General features: G+C 38.9%; 1 protein-coding gene across 1 annotated transcript in view; it reads left to right on the forward strand.

The window, feature by feature from the left end:
* The window catches only part of TFAP2B (transcription factor AP-2 beta), a 32,444-nt gene that overhangs the window by 7,404 nt on the left and 9,931 nt on the right, over window positions 1–15,109 (forward strand). The window contains exons 2-4 of the mRNA XM_044675343.1: window positions 1,215–1,673; window positions 6,772–6,832; window positions 14,606–14,825. Of these exons, the coding sequence (XP_044531278.1) occupies window positions 1,215–1,673; window positions 6,772–6,832; window positions 14,606–14,825 (740 nt within the window). The remainder of the gene's footprint in view (window positions 1–1,214; window positions 1,674–6,771; window positions 6,833–14,605; window positions 14,826–15,109) is intronic.

Consider the following 15,109-nt stretch of genomic DNA (forward strand, 5'->3'; position numbering starts at 1 on the left):
ATTGCATGCTCTCTCTCTCTCTCTCTCTCTCTCTCTCTCTCTCTCTCTCTCTCTCTCTCTCTCTCTCTCTCTCTCTCTCTCTTTCTCTTTCTCTCTTGCCTTTGGCTTGGTAATTTAGCACAATAATTGGAGGAGGCTGCAGCTGCTTCTCTCTTTCGCATTGTGTGTTCTCGGTTTGAGCTGGACAAGTCAGCTGGGGTAGTGGGGGGGGCAGGGAAGAAAAAACTTTTTTGCCATTGCTGTCAGAGATTTGAACTACTGTTTTTACAAAGGAAAATGGGTTTACTTTAGCATGGCATATTTACAGAAAAAAGTTAGATTTTTCTAATTCCCTCTTTCCCCTGGTCTTTCCATTTAGTTTATGACCCACTCTGAGCTGTGTTAGACTTCCCCCTCCCCACCCCCTACCCTTGCCCAACTCCAAGTCCTCCATTTTCACACCCTAGAGTATAATGGTGTTTGAAATAAAAAAGCGGTCTTAAGAATAACTCCTGGAAACCACAGTTCAACTTAATTTAACACTGGTTGGGGATATTATTTCAAAGGGAAATCAATTTAAATAAGACTCTACTTAAGTTGTTTAATTCTATCAGAGGAGGGGAAAGTGAAGAATCCGATCAGATTCTTTTTAGTATGCGAATATAGCATTATTGTGTTCTATTATAAGTGACTTGTCACTGGGCTTGGCTGCCAATTGGGTGACTAAGTTGGAGATTTTAAACAGAAGGTGAGCCGGAATATGTACATATACGTCTCAGCTTCTATTTTGTCCTGCTTTGGGCTCCTTGAATAGTTAGGAGAAATGATTCAAAACCTTGCGGAGAGCACATACCATATATAGCACTCCTACATTTTTAATTATGGCATTTAGTAGCTTCCCCTTCTCCACCCCTACCACCACCCCTACCACCAGCCCTCCTCACCCTCCTTCCTTGGTTTGTTACTCAGAGGTTCACATGTTGGGTTTTGTTTTGGTCCCCTTTCCACCATCATTTCCACCCCCCCCCCTTTTTTCTTCTCATTTTTCTTTTCTTTCCATCAGTGCTTTGCCTTTAGGAAATTTTGAACATGTTTGTGCAATTTGAATGAACTTTGGGTCTAAGTTTCTGGCTTTGATTTATTTTCTTTCAGCTCTTCTCTTTTATGATTAGTGTATTTAATCAGGTTTTCTCCGTTTGTTGTTTGTATTTTTTGTTTGTTTGTTTTACTTTCAGGACCGGCATGATGGAGTCCCCAGCCACAGTTCTAGGCTGTCTCAGCTGGGTTCCGTGTCCCAGGGACCCTACTCAAGCGCCCCTCCGTTGTCTCATACTCCGTCCTCGGATTTCCAGCCGCCCTATTTCCCACCCCCCTACCAGCCGCTTCCCTATCACCAGAGCCAGGACCCTTACTCCCACGTTAATGACCCTTACTCCCTGAATCCCTTGCACCAACCCCAGCAGCATCCTTGGGGGCAAAGGCAGAGGCAAGAAGTGGGGTCAGAAGCCGGCTCTCTCCTGCCACAGCCTCGGGCCGCTTTGCCTCAGCTCTCGGGACTGGACCCTAGGAGAGACTACCACTCAGTCAGGCGGCCTGATGTGCTGCTACACTCGGCTCACCACGGACTGGACTCCGGCATGGGGGACAGTCTCTCCTTGCATGGCATCGGACACCCAGGAATGGAAGACGTCCAGGTAAGAGGAGTCTGATGGGAGGGGAAGGTGGGAGGGTGCATAGGTAGGAAAGGGGGGCAGGGCTGAAAGAGGGAGAGACTCGAGTTTGCCCCATCTCCATCACTTACGTTAAGGTGTTGAGTTTGGAATCTTTACAGAAAGAGAAGTTATTCACGGAGGCCCATGATACAGAGGCGGTAAATTCTGTAATGTTTAGTTTTGGGCTCCGAGAATCTTCAGAAATTAGACATAGGGAATATTTGTTCTTAGGATGTAATGTTCAGAACCAACAGGCATTTTTTTCCCTCTCCCTCAACATGCCTTTTCTGAGTATTTTTATAGTGCTTTGAGCAGAGAATAGCAGTCTTTCTCCCAAATAGTTCCAGAAACAAATAACTTTCCTACCAAACCCAATAAGTAAAAACCAGACCTTCTGAGTGGAAGAAAATGACAGCTTTTCCAATAGATGATGCCTGTCTTTAGAACACAATTAAAGCTGAGTTGATGACAAGCACATTCTTGTGAAAAGAACTATGTCCAAGGCGGGTTTCTCCTTTTGCCTGTCCTTTAGGGTAAAGAGTGACTCTTTCAAGTAATTTGGGTTGACAAATTAAAGACCAGTTTCTGGGGAGGAGAGCATGGTGGGCAAGCAGACATCTAAGGCATTATGAGAATGCCAGAAAGTGTCATTTCGTATGAGGGTAGTGGAGGATAGCACTTGGGTTTTCTTTTATTCTCTTCTTTTTATATACCAACAATTTTAGGAGCCTGATTTCCAGCCACTAGGTCCAATACACCTCCCCTCCAATCCCATTACCCCCATGTGAAAAGACATCACGTGTTTTAGTGTTTAAAACAAAAGCCTCAGAACAATTTCTCTCCCATCTGCAAACCTACACAATAGGGTGTGGGTTTGTGAAGATTAATTTGTGAAACCAAACAAAGAAGCAGGCAAGAAGTGATGCATTATAAACAATCTGGGGGATTCTACCCAGGACTCTGTTTTCCCTAATTTAAAATGTCTCGGGATAAGATTAATTTGTCCAATATTGAACTGGCACTTTAGAACTTAGACACAAGCTTAGTTTTATATATTATGCATCCTTTTATCAAAGCTCCAGAAGCCAAATGAAATTAAAAGGAGAGTAGAATGATCTTTTCCCTCATATCATTTAATTTGTATGTATTTAAATGCTCAACATGTTGGGACAACATCGAACGCTATATGTGTGGTCCGTTCTATTGAGTTTATTGGGTGTTTTTCTTTTTCTTTTCTTTTCTTTTTTTAAAGAATTTCACAGTCATTTGTTTATTATTTGTCAAGAAGGCACAGATTCCCAGGATTTTGATACCTAAGGATTTTGTAGACAGAAAAGAACCATCTAGTTTTATTGACATAGCCTAGTTTGGCTATCTGTTTCTAGCTACATTAATCATGCCAATATAAAAGAAATACTTTAAATTTTTATACTGAATCTGACTGTATCGTGTAAAAGAAACTATTTTAAAATTAATCTTCCTAGAAGAATAAAGTTCAAAGTGTTGAAAAATGGATGCATACCAACTTCTTATTATTGATGATGGTAGTCACTACCTCAGTCCAGGCCACTGAAAGGAGTTTTGTATTTAAGTTGTATTATTAATATTTCAATTGAGTAGTTTAAGATATTGCAGCTACTTTCATTCCTTCTTTTTTGTTTGAGGGTTGGGGTAGGGGTTGAGAGAGAAGTTTTGTTGTTTGTTTTGGTCAGAACAATCTGTAAATTTGACTCATTGAACAAATGCATTGGATGATGAGTCAGGGTTAGTAGAACTACTTGGGAAAGTGGTATCAACATTTGCAAATCCGAACAAAGCTAAGGATTCTTCTTGTCTTAAAGCAGTTGGTAGATAAGCGCTTCTGCAAAAGGAAAGCTTCTTCCATAGAGGTGTCTGTATAATTGTCGAATTTAAGGGTGATCGCCACCCACACACACTTTAACACCCTTCTCAGCCCCTCGAAAATTTTAAATGACAGTTTTCAGGTGGCAAAACGGTTTATGGGAACTCTTTTCGTACAGCTAGCCCGAGAGAGACACACCAGTACTCTCAAATGATTTGCTTCATAAAGGATTCGCCCCCTCCTTCTTTCCACTTTCCGTTGCCTCCCTCCGCCCCAAATTCCCACCCTCTGCCACTCCCACCCCCTTTTAGAAGTGAGAGAATGGCAGGGGGGAGATGGTTTCACTTACTCAGCTGTGATGACTTAGGTTTCTTAAGATACGTAGTAAGTGGATGAGGAGGGAGAGACCGTTCAGTTGACAGAGACCAAAAAAGAGGAAGCAAAACTGGAGGACAGAGCATAGTTGTAGAAGGGAACAAACACAAAGCTTCTCTAGCGAATGGTTCAAGCTCTATTAAGAAGTCGTGAATGGAGTTTGTAGCGAAGAGAACCCCAAAGATAGTAGCCTAGAGTTTCAATATTGCCAGTATTCCTATGTGTATGTGTGTCCTTCCAACAACTAGTTACCATCGAGAATTAGGGTGTAGGCGTTTGTTCTTTTTAAAAAAGGGTTAATTATAGGGTTTGTAAGGTCAGGGCCTTAGCCCGGAGGCTGAGCATCTGCCTTTGTGGAAGGAAAAACGCAACGGAAAATCGGATCATTCATTGTTCATAAATCTATCTTCTGTGATAGACACCAAAATGAAGACGTTCCCATTCCCGCCTCTCCCAGCTTTCATACCTGAAGGAAACATAGTATGTTTTAGTGAAAGTACGCACGCACATTGACACACACGAAGGGCAACCGCCCAGACTGGGGGGGGAGGGGAAGCTAATTAACCAAATGCTTCTAATATTTTTTTTTTAAATGAAACTATAAAACCCTGTCAATTTCTATTTCAATTTACTCTCAGGGGCTATTAAACCAGCAAATCGTTGTTTGGGTTCTGTGTATGCTACATTTCACTCAGTGTGTGTGTGTGTGTGTGTGTGTGTGTGTGTGTGTGTGTGTGTCTGTGTGTGTGTGTGAGAGAGAGAGAGAGAGAGAGACGGAGAGATGGAGAGGGAGAGAGAGAGAGAGAGGGAGAATACAGTACCTTTTTTGGATTTGTTGAAATTTTAGACATTTTCCTGTCTCTTTCTCTCTCCATACCACTATTACCTAAGCATATGAGGAAGTTAAGTTGGGGGTGGAGTGGGGGTAGGGCTGGGTAGAAAGCATCCTAGTCTCTTAAAGCAACCCCTGGTATCACTTTTAACTAAAGAAGTCTAGTAATTAAAAGTCTGAGTTGTTTTTCCACGTTTCCGCATGCAGTCCTAATTAAATCTTTACGATCCTCTCTGTGACTATTAAGTGCCAGCATGCTGCGTGAATATCCTGTACAAAAACCCAGCAGGCGGCCGTAATTAGATAGAAAATCAGACAAGAGTCTTCTCATTAACTACAACAACTAACCCACGTTGCTGATGAAGCGTAATATATATGTATATATGGCACATATATACATATAAATATGCACACGTGTGTGGAGATCTACAAATATATAGGATGAGTGTACATTTACACCAAGAAATGTGGTTCTTCTCACTTGTAAATCTCTCAACAGACACATGTAGATATGGCATGTATGTATGTATGTATCACTATAGGGATTAAAATCAATTTGTATTTCATAAGAAAAAGGAGATAATGATGTAGTGATTGCGACACTAGAACTTGTTTTCTAAGGATACCAACTTTCCTCATTTTTCCCGTGACAGAAAATTGACTTTTTAACAAGCCACTTTACTCACATAATGTCACCCCCGTTTGCTTAGATTATCTCCTTTAAAAAAAAAAAAGATAACACACCAGTTTCACTTGTTTATCATTATTAAAAAACACACCTAATGAGAATTGTGGGAGAAAGGGATGCCGCTTCCAGTTAGATATTGTTCCATGGTGATACCGAGGTGCTGCTAAAACATATAATTTTACTCTAAAGTATGTTGCCTTCTACTCATATCATCCTAAGGGAGACAGGGAAAACTGAGCCAAAACAAGTATTCAGAGACCAAGCTAAGTATCTGCAAGTTTAAGAAATGGTATTTAGGTGTTCCTCCTGTAGAAAACCAAGTTCAAAGATTCTGCTTGTATTCAAGTCATCTATAAATGACCATGTTCCTATTCTATTCAATTAATATGAGAAATCATTTTAAGTGTCTACGAAATTAAAGATGATATTTCTGCAACCATATTTGTCCTGGAATCAAAATTGACAAATGAACTTCCAAAGAAGCCATTTTCCATAGAAGTCTGTTGTAGTTATATCTAACCTTGATTCTCTGAGATAATTTTATTGGCAAGATAGAATACTCCAATTTGCAATTGCTTGGGCTAGGCTTAGGGTTTTATCAGGGCATGAGGAAGAAGGGAGCTGTTGTTTTATGTCATCTAGAATGAACACCTTTTTAACAGGTGTGCTCCTTGCTGGGGAGAGAGCACCCTTGTTGAGAAAAAAGCAAGTAAATTATTCAGGCTCATATTTTTCTCATTGCTCAATGAGATGCTCACACATGCACAGGGAACATGTACCAACTACAATAGTTGTGAGGTCCTGTCTGCTTGCAAACATGTTTCTATGTGTTGCTGTTTGCATTCCACTCCAAATTGCTCAGACTTTAATTAAAATCCCATAATGTAAACTATTATATATAAAAAAGAAATTTTTCTTGAGTTATTAAGATGCAGAGGGATAAAAGTAAAAAGAAAAATAGTCCTTTATGATCTTTAAAATCATATAGATCTTACAGATGCTGTCAAATTGCAGTAATCCTTAATAGCAAATGATATCAAGGTTTATTAGATGCAAAAAAACATGTATGCATTATCTATGTGTTATATGATAGCAAAACTCAATATTGCACCCCCAGATGGCTCTCACCTTTTTTTCTTCTTCCACTGGAAGATTGTATCATTTGGGTGAATTTCATTTCCATGTCAATTTGGGGGTAATAATAATAATAATAATAAACCACCTCCCTTTGTGAATTAATATAAATGGAAATAACAGAAACTCCAGTTTGGAATGACATGATTTATGTGTGTGATTCTTTAATATCCAGTCAATTTGAATAGTGATGTTTTTATATTCACAGTCAGTTGAAGATGCCAATAACAGCGGCATGAATCTATTGGACCAGTCTGTCATTAAAAAAGGTATGGATTATCTCCCCAAAGCAGACCAACTTTTATTATGCATTAATGACTTTATCTTTTCACTTTGACAAAATTATTTATTCTACAAGACACAGATTTGTGTCCAAAATGATATGGCTCCAGTGATTGACTTGACTGACTATATGGAAGTGGGAGTTGGGTTGGAAAAGGGAGAGGCTAGAAGGGAGGGAAGGAAGAGATAGGGAGGGGGAGGGGAAGAGATACCATTGCCATTTTCCTGACCATATATTCATCTAAAGAGAATGAAAAGGACTTCAAAAAAAAAAAAAAAAAAGGACTAGCTGGGAAATACTCGCTTGAAAAATATGCAATAATTGACGCTTGAGAGGCAGTGCCGCAGTCGCTTGCATTTTTTCTTTTCACTTTTTTTGTAATTCTTGATCTCAACTTAGAATTTTAAGGAGGTGAAGATTCCATTCACGAGTTTATGGGTTGTTATTTTCCTATTGTGCCAAATGTGTTTACTAAATGCACACATCCCAAGAAACAGTCAATGCACATTTAAAAATCTTTATACATACATATGCATACATGATTTAATGTGACTGCAGAATCACCCCATACTGTTAAAGGGCATGTGATATTAACAAATGTTTGCAGTCTCTCGTACAGCTGTAAGCAAAATAATTAACTAATTAAACTAATTAAATGTAATTACAATAACTCATTTCGGGCGTATTGCAGCTGCTTTTTTTTCTTTCTTTCTTTCTTTTTTTTTTTTTTTTTTTTTTTTTTTTTTTACTCTTCTCTTACACTCACTGGGAGAATGCATGGCGATTAGCCTGCTGCAGATATATACTGATGCCACTCACACACCACAAATTTAGAAACCCAAATGTGTAAACAGTAAGATCTTTAATTATCAAAAGGACTGCTATTCCAGGATATGGTGTTAAATACTGTAGGATATTCTTTAGCAGTGCCTGGAGAATGTCTATCCTTATGCTTAATGTCAATAACGCCTGGTCTCAGTAGTTTAGTATTCATTTGATCCAAATGAAATTCACAGAGTCTTTACAAGAAAGGATTCTCTGGGAAGCTATAAAATGTTTCAAAAGGCCAGAACATTGAGTGGGTTATGGAATACAGATTCAAGATGGGGTGATGTATTCCACATTTTCCTTTTCTTTTAGGATGGCGGAGATAACATATCTTAGCTTTGGGGAAGAACAATTGCTCTAGAATGAAATAAGGAAATGTTGGAATGAAGACATGTTATTTAGAATCTAGATATGGAGTATCAGAATTGGGTAGAAAACTGTGTGTGTGAAGTGCTGGTTAAATTTGTGTGTCTTTCCTTCATTTAGTTACTTGGGTTTTCTTTTGGCTGGCTTTCTCTTTAGTCTGAATGTTTTCCATGGATTCTTGGCCTTGGGATGCTGCAGTTTTTGTAAAGCATGCCCTCTTCTTTGACAGCGAATCTCATTGTTGTCTCTTGGGTTTTCCCTTTGGTTAATTGCAGAGTAATTTGTGGAGGGAGTTTTCCTGGTTTTAAACTTGTATCTGTGGTAGTAAGGTACAGTCTTTCCCATAGACTTGCTTTTGTTTGATTTGGACTGACTAGGTTGTGTGTGTGTGTGTGTGTGTGTGTGTGTGTGTGTGTGTGTGTGTGTGTGTGTGTGTGTAAGGAAAGAACACTTTCTATGTACTTTGGCCATAGGCACATTTGCCATTACTCTGGTATAGTTATAGCATGTGGAACTACATAGGGCATATGAAACATAAATAATAAGAAATGTAAGAATACAGTCTCTGAAAAATTTATAATTAAAGTTTTCAGCCTAATGTAGCAGAAGCTATATATCACAACACATTGTGTTTTCATTTATATAAGGAATACATTATATTAATACATTAATGAAGTATGCATGTAAATATGAATGTCTTAATGAATAGGAAGAATCAAGGATAACTTTTGAAATATTGCTTTAAAGTTGCTGTTTTTTTTAAAACTGGCACCATTTTATACTCAAAAGTTTTGGGATTTACTTTCTGATAGAAAATAAAACAATCATATGTTATTACAGTTATATTCCAACCTCTTAGCTTTAAATTTATTTGTGTGAAAAATGCAAATAAAATGCTGTCAGCTCTATTATTCACATTCTTTAATAAATACTGCATCATGCTCAGTACAGAGAAAACCTTTTGAAGAAAAGCTAAAGGTTTTCTTTTTAATTTTACATTCACTGTAGAAGAATTAAACAACCACCGGACACTCAGTTAAGATTTATTACCCTCTCCCTTCACTCTATTCTTTCTCCACTCTTTTCTTTTCTCCTACAATCTCTCACTCCTACCCCATAACCTTTAAAAGGATGTGTCCACCGAGTTAATTGTGCAATACAGTGGGTGAGAAAGGTGGGTTTCTGAATTGGGTAGACTAAATTTCAATAACTGGCAGGGGACAGAGTTGTTTAATGTATTTTCTAATAGACTTTTTGAGGTTTCCATGAATAGTTTAGCTCATGAAACAGAAGGTTTATCAGAAAGGCTTATCCAAGACTGGATATTTTCTAGGATTTTATGTTTAGGAAATTATAAGAGATTGGACTCTAAACAAGCTGAGTATTTTGCACACTCTCAGTCGTCCTAGAATAATGGAAGTTTAAAAATATCTTTTTTTTTAGAGGGAAATTAACCTATCCTATTTATCATTTCTGTTGATGTCCTACCATAGACTCTAGGCTTGCTGCTTTCTTGTTATGTTTGCTATCTGGGCTTAGTTGACATTTCTGAAGTAATTTAGTTAAGAGGAAATGAGTTGTTCCCAGTAGAGAGAGCAAACGAGTGGAGTGAAGGTAGCCAGCGTGATAAATGGCTCTTTCATTTGAAGATCTCCAGAGCTCGTTTAAGGCTAATTTTCTGTATTAGCCCCCTTTGAGCTATTAATGCAATAGGCAGGGACCGTGGCCCCTCATCTCTGAGCTGCCCCATTAGAGCTAACATTAAGCTGCCAAGTCTGAACTCCATTGTGGGAGGGGGGGCGCGATAATGAAAGGTGCTTTTTAAACTCTCCTAATCTAAACTGGCAGAGGGTGGTTAATACGATTTGAAGGGGGCTGGTCAATGAGCAATCAATAAAGTAATAATGAGAAGGATGCGGTACATTAACAGTCTAAAAATCCAACGAGACATTAAAAAATCATTCTTAACTCTTACTTCCATTAAGATTAGGAAGGTGGGGGGAGCTCTGCTTATAGAAATGATCACCGCCATCATAACAAGTTCCCAAAAGGTTCAATTCCCCTTTTAAAATGTTTCAGTATTCAGAACCCCAAAAAACAATTTGTTCATACTCCGGACCACGGAAATGTGTCATCTGATACCCTGCAAATTCTGATGTGTTTTGAACTTTGGAAAAGTTCAAATTTTATCGCAATGGTTCATCGACACCTATCCCTTTTGAAATTTCTTGGTTTCTTTTCAAACTTTCTCTTCTCGCGGAAGAGCACCCACGATTCCTCCCCCACCCCCTTTCCACCATAAAATTATTGCTTTCTTTTTCTTTAACAAGAAAAAAAATGTAGTAAAAGCCCCTAGAGCTGGGTTTGAAATGATGAAGACCTAGATTCTAATTCTGTTCCTGTCTCTAATTGTGTGACCTTGGACTAGTCATTTAATTCTCTCAGAAGTCCCATTTCCTCTAGAGTAAGGGATCAAGTTTCGCTTTCCTAGCCTGTCTTAAAGGGTTATGGTAGGCATCAAATGAGGTTTAGTGTCAAAGTGATTTGTAAAAAGTAATTCACTAAAGAAGCCTATGGTATTTTTACATCATTGTATGAAAGCATTTTATTTTATATAAAGGTAAAAGCACTTGAGTCCCTAGATGCTTTTTACAAGTGTCCAATCCCTTCCAAAGATATCCCATACACCCACCATAGGTTCCCCCCCCCCCCATCGCTAAACTGGACCGCAATAACCACATTCTCAGAGCAAAAAGATCGTATTACAGCCACCGAAGTAAAGAAATCACAGATACCTGTAGTGCGAAACGAGACGTATGCACCAGGTTTCCTCCTGGGGACCTGGTTTTCTCCTGAAAGTAAGCTCTCCCCACTGGGCAAAGATCCTTCCCAGTATCACGGAAGGACAATACAATTTTGTCCTAGGGAGGAATAGGAAATGGTGAGGATATAGGAAAAGGAGAGAGCTAGGATTTGAGTAACCATTTCAGAAAGGGGATGAATTTAGAGAGCCAAGTCCATCTGATTTTTAATAGCAAAGACTTCTTTTAGGTGATTTTTCTCTTGCTAGAGGGGCCTTAACCTATTCTATTCTGATACACCTTACTCCTCTACCCCCAGTATTGAAACAGGGCACAACCAGAATTAGTCTAAATTTCTCTGTCAGCCAGAGGAACCCAAAGTAAAGATTCCAATGAATTAATAAACATTAAGCACCCACTACGTGCTCAGGCACTGTACTAAGCGTATGAAAAGTAATAGTTGTAATAGGAACAATATTTTATGTGGTTCATTTGAGTAATATTTTCCTTTGACTCTCTCCCCCCTCCTTAAACAAAGCTTTGGTCACCGTAATGAAATATTGATTGTTTAATGAACGCTTCCTCTCCACCCCACCCCCACCCTCCCTCTTATTCGAAGAGAAAGTTTTAGATTAAATGAGTTTTTGGATTTTCTTAATCTTGAAGTTGCCTGTGCAACGCAATAGAGAGCAAGGGAGGGGGGAACCACTCAGCTTTAATGTATGCACAGAAAATTGTAAACATGTAAAGAATTGAAAGCTTCACGCTGAGTTTTGCTATGCTCCATTTCTTTACCATTTCCTGCTGTCGTTTTAAACCTATCTCACTCATCTAGAGATTCGTGCGCTAGAACAGTATGCTCATAATTACTAACAAATCAACCGGGCACTGTTGCTCTGTCGGTTTATTGATAAGCTGAGAGGAAACGGAAGGAAAAAGACAAAAGAGAATAAAATATTAGGTTAATTAGGCTCAAGCAAAATGGGCTGGGGTATAGGCAGGTGATAATGGAGCAAAGAATTTGGAAGAAGAAATCCTGCTTTACGGAAGTGGGAGAGAAATCATATTCAACAAAAGGGTTAAAACCGGAAAGAAGTTTCTAGCTATGTGTGAGGGTTAGAGAAAACTGTTCTGATACTTGAAACAAATTAGAAACTAGAAGTAGAACAAAAAACAAATACACTTTTTGTGTGTGCGTTTTGGGTTTGTTTTTTTTTTCCCCTTTTTGGTTTGTTTCTGGGTAAATGAAACCACTCCATTCATTAGGCGCTTTTGAAGGCTGATTAGATCACTAGTATTTAAATGCTAATATATATGCATAGATGCACACATACCTTCTTGTGCACACGTGGGAGGTAGTGAAATATATTCCCCAAAGGAACTGGCTCTTGTCAGGTAAATCAGGTAATTAACAATTGCTAAATTAGAGGGAAGGTTATAAATGTCTCTAGAGCAATGGCTTTCAAAGAGACTCTCTCTCTGGAATCTCCCAAATGTAGTAATAGCATAAGTTTCAGGGAATTTTAAGATATTCACAATGGATTTTATTTCATGCCCTATAGAAGGCAAGATGTGAACTTCCGGAGAGGTGGGGTGGGGAGAAGCACCATAAAAGAGGGGGTGGGATATTAAAAGCCCACATTTCTCTAACGATATTTTAATTGAAAATGATGGAAAGATGCATCAGGCAAAAATAAGATTCCCTACCACACATTACAGCTCATGTTACATTTGGAAATTTCAAAAGTCATATTTAAAATTTTCAAAAATACTGAGTGTTCCAAAGGGCCGAGAAAATGATGCTGATAAATTGCAAGGTTGAATATTTCTTCTTTTGAAGTGTTCCCAGAGCACTTGTTTGTGTTGCCTTGGGGAATTCATAGGTTATGTGTCTCTCTGATGCATTAAAATAAGTGTTGCTGTCCAAATAGAAGTATATTAAAGTTGGTCAGGTTTGTTGGTTGGAGCAATAGAAAGATGGGTCATGCCTGACATAGTCTTTGGATAAACTGAGTGACTTTAACCTGGGTCGCTTCAAAATTTCAAATCTCATTTGCAGTCCCAAGAGTGTTTTGATTGGGCCATTCTCAGATGAAAATATTCATGACCTAGAAAAAGTCGGGGGCCTTTGAGAGAAGACAGTCCTTCAGAATCCATTTAGAAAGCCAAACATTGATGAATCATCTCTGTTCTCTTTCGCTCCATCACTCAGTTAGGATAAAATTTTGTATTCTGGACTGATTTTAGTGGAGACAGGGGTGTGGAGCAGAGAAGAGGAAGGAGAGAATCCTTCCTTAAAGTATGCATAAGATTTCCAGTCCTGAAAAGTCTGTGTAGCTCTTAGTTCTACTCTTTGATGCTCAAAAGCCCTTTCTCATAGTTGGTCTAGAACAAAGACTAGATGGATTTTGGGATATCTTTTAAGGCTGTTACAAAGTTTTCATTGAAAAGCTCCCTGGTAAGTGAGCAAGAAGCTACAACAATGGTAAACTTCTGCTGTACCTGGTCTGTGAAACTGAAATTATGAAATTGTCAGATGACATAACATATAATGATTCTTAGCCTCAGGTGGCATAAAGAGATCGACAATGTGGAACAAGAGGATGAGGTTAGGGTGCTCCTGGGGTCTTCAACTTTAGCGGGGGAAGATCCCCTTTCCACCTAAGTTAGAAGTTTCAGGGGTCACCTTAAATTGAGCATACTTTAACAAGATATAGTAGGTAAAAAAAAAAAAACCACCAACAACAAAACTCAAAGAAGATGCCTGCCTAATAGCATAGGGATGGAGACCAGCCAGTATGTTTTGGGAGCAGGAAGTCTGATCATGTTGCTTGTTTGATCATTAAACTTTTCCTTATCTTCTTCTCTTCCTTCCCTTTCCCCACTACCTCCCCAACAATCTTGCTTAAATGGCAAGAAAATAAAAATGTGATTAAAAAAAAATTAGCCTGGAGAAATGGAATGTACCTTAGTTGCAATGGCAAATAGCTTTCAGGTCATATTAATTGCTGCATAAACCATACCTGGAGTATGATTAGTTATCAATTACTTGCTGAAATGAAGCAACCCCAGGAAGGCCACCCCCTAACAACATAAAAAATGGAAGTGACTGGCTGATTGATTGGAGCACCTGTTGTAAATCCGAACTCCTCAAAACAATTATGAGCTAGCTATTTAGATTAATTTGCAAACATAACTCATGTCACCAGGGGAACTGTTTTCACTTAGACTCTAAGTCCTTTGAATTTATTTCTAGAGCTGCCCCTATTTTGATCCCTACTTTAAAGAATCTTTACAGTTCTTATCTCCCCAACCCAAATTCCCACCTAAGGCTGCTTTTGTCCTTAATTGATAGGTCCAAGAGCTACAGTCCCTTTTGTCTCTATTGTGGTTTAGGTTATAGTACAGAATAAGAGAATTGCCTCCAAATGTGGATTCTCTCTACGAGAATTAGTCGGTCCTTTTTTCATTTCACTCTCATGAAAAGATGCCTCCATTATCTGTTTCCTTAATAAATAAGGTCAGAGTGGAAGTGAAATTAGTAAAATCAGTAGCAAAATAATACCCTAATCCTTTTGGATTTTGATTACTTTTCTATAGAACATTATCTGCCCATTTGATTTTATTTTTTAGGTGGATAAACTAGACTACACTTTTCTGTTTTCTTAATGTAGTTTGCAGGAGGAAAGTGAGGGAGGCTGACACAACATTACTAAGAAGTAGGCCTCAATTATATGCTTTATGCTTTTTTATTTTTTTTCCAGTTCCGGTTCCTCCCAAATCTGTGACTTCTCTGATGATGAATAAAGATGGCTTCCTGGGAGGGATGTCGGTTAATACAGGCGAGGTGTTTTGTTCTGTTCCTGGTCGTTTGTCCCTGCTCAGTTCAACTTCAAAGTACAAAGTCACTGTGGGGGAAGTTCAAAGACGACTCTCCCCTCCCGAATGCCTGAACGCTTCTCTCCTTGGTGGAGTCCTGCGAAGGTAAAACTCTTAGCAACCTATGTGTTCCCTTCACCCCCGTTTCCTCTCATGCCATTACCCTACAAAAGAAATTTACAGATAAGCTGTTATTTTTGCTCTGGGTTGGGGAGGAGAGCACGGAAGACAAAGACTAAGAGATGTCTTTCGGAAACATGGAAATGAATGCTAGGTACCAAGGACGTAACTGGTGTGTACCCAAGGCAAGCACGTGCTCAGGCTCTCTCTCTCTCTCTCTCTCTCTCTCTCATTCTCTCTCTCTCTCTCTCATTCTCTCTCTCTCTCTC

Source organism: Gracilinanus agilis, chromosome 4 (assembly GCF_016433145.1).
Source record: "Gracilinanus agilis isolate LMUSP501 chromosome 4, AgileGrace, whole genome shotgun sequence".
NCBI lineage: Eukaryota > Metazoa > Chordata > Mammalia > Didelphimorphia > Didelphidae > Gracilinanus > Gracilinanus agilis.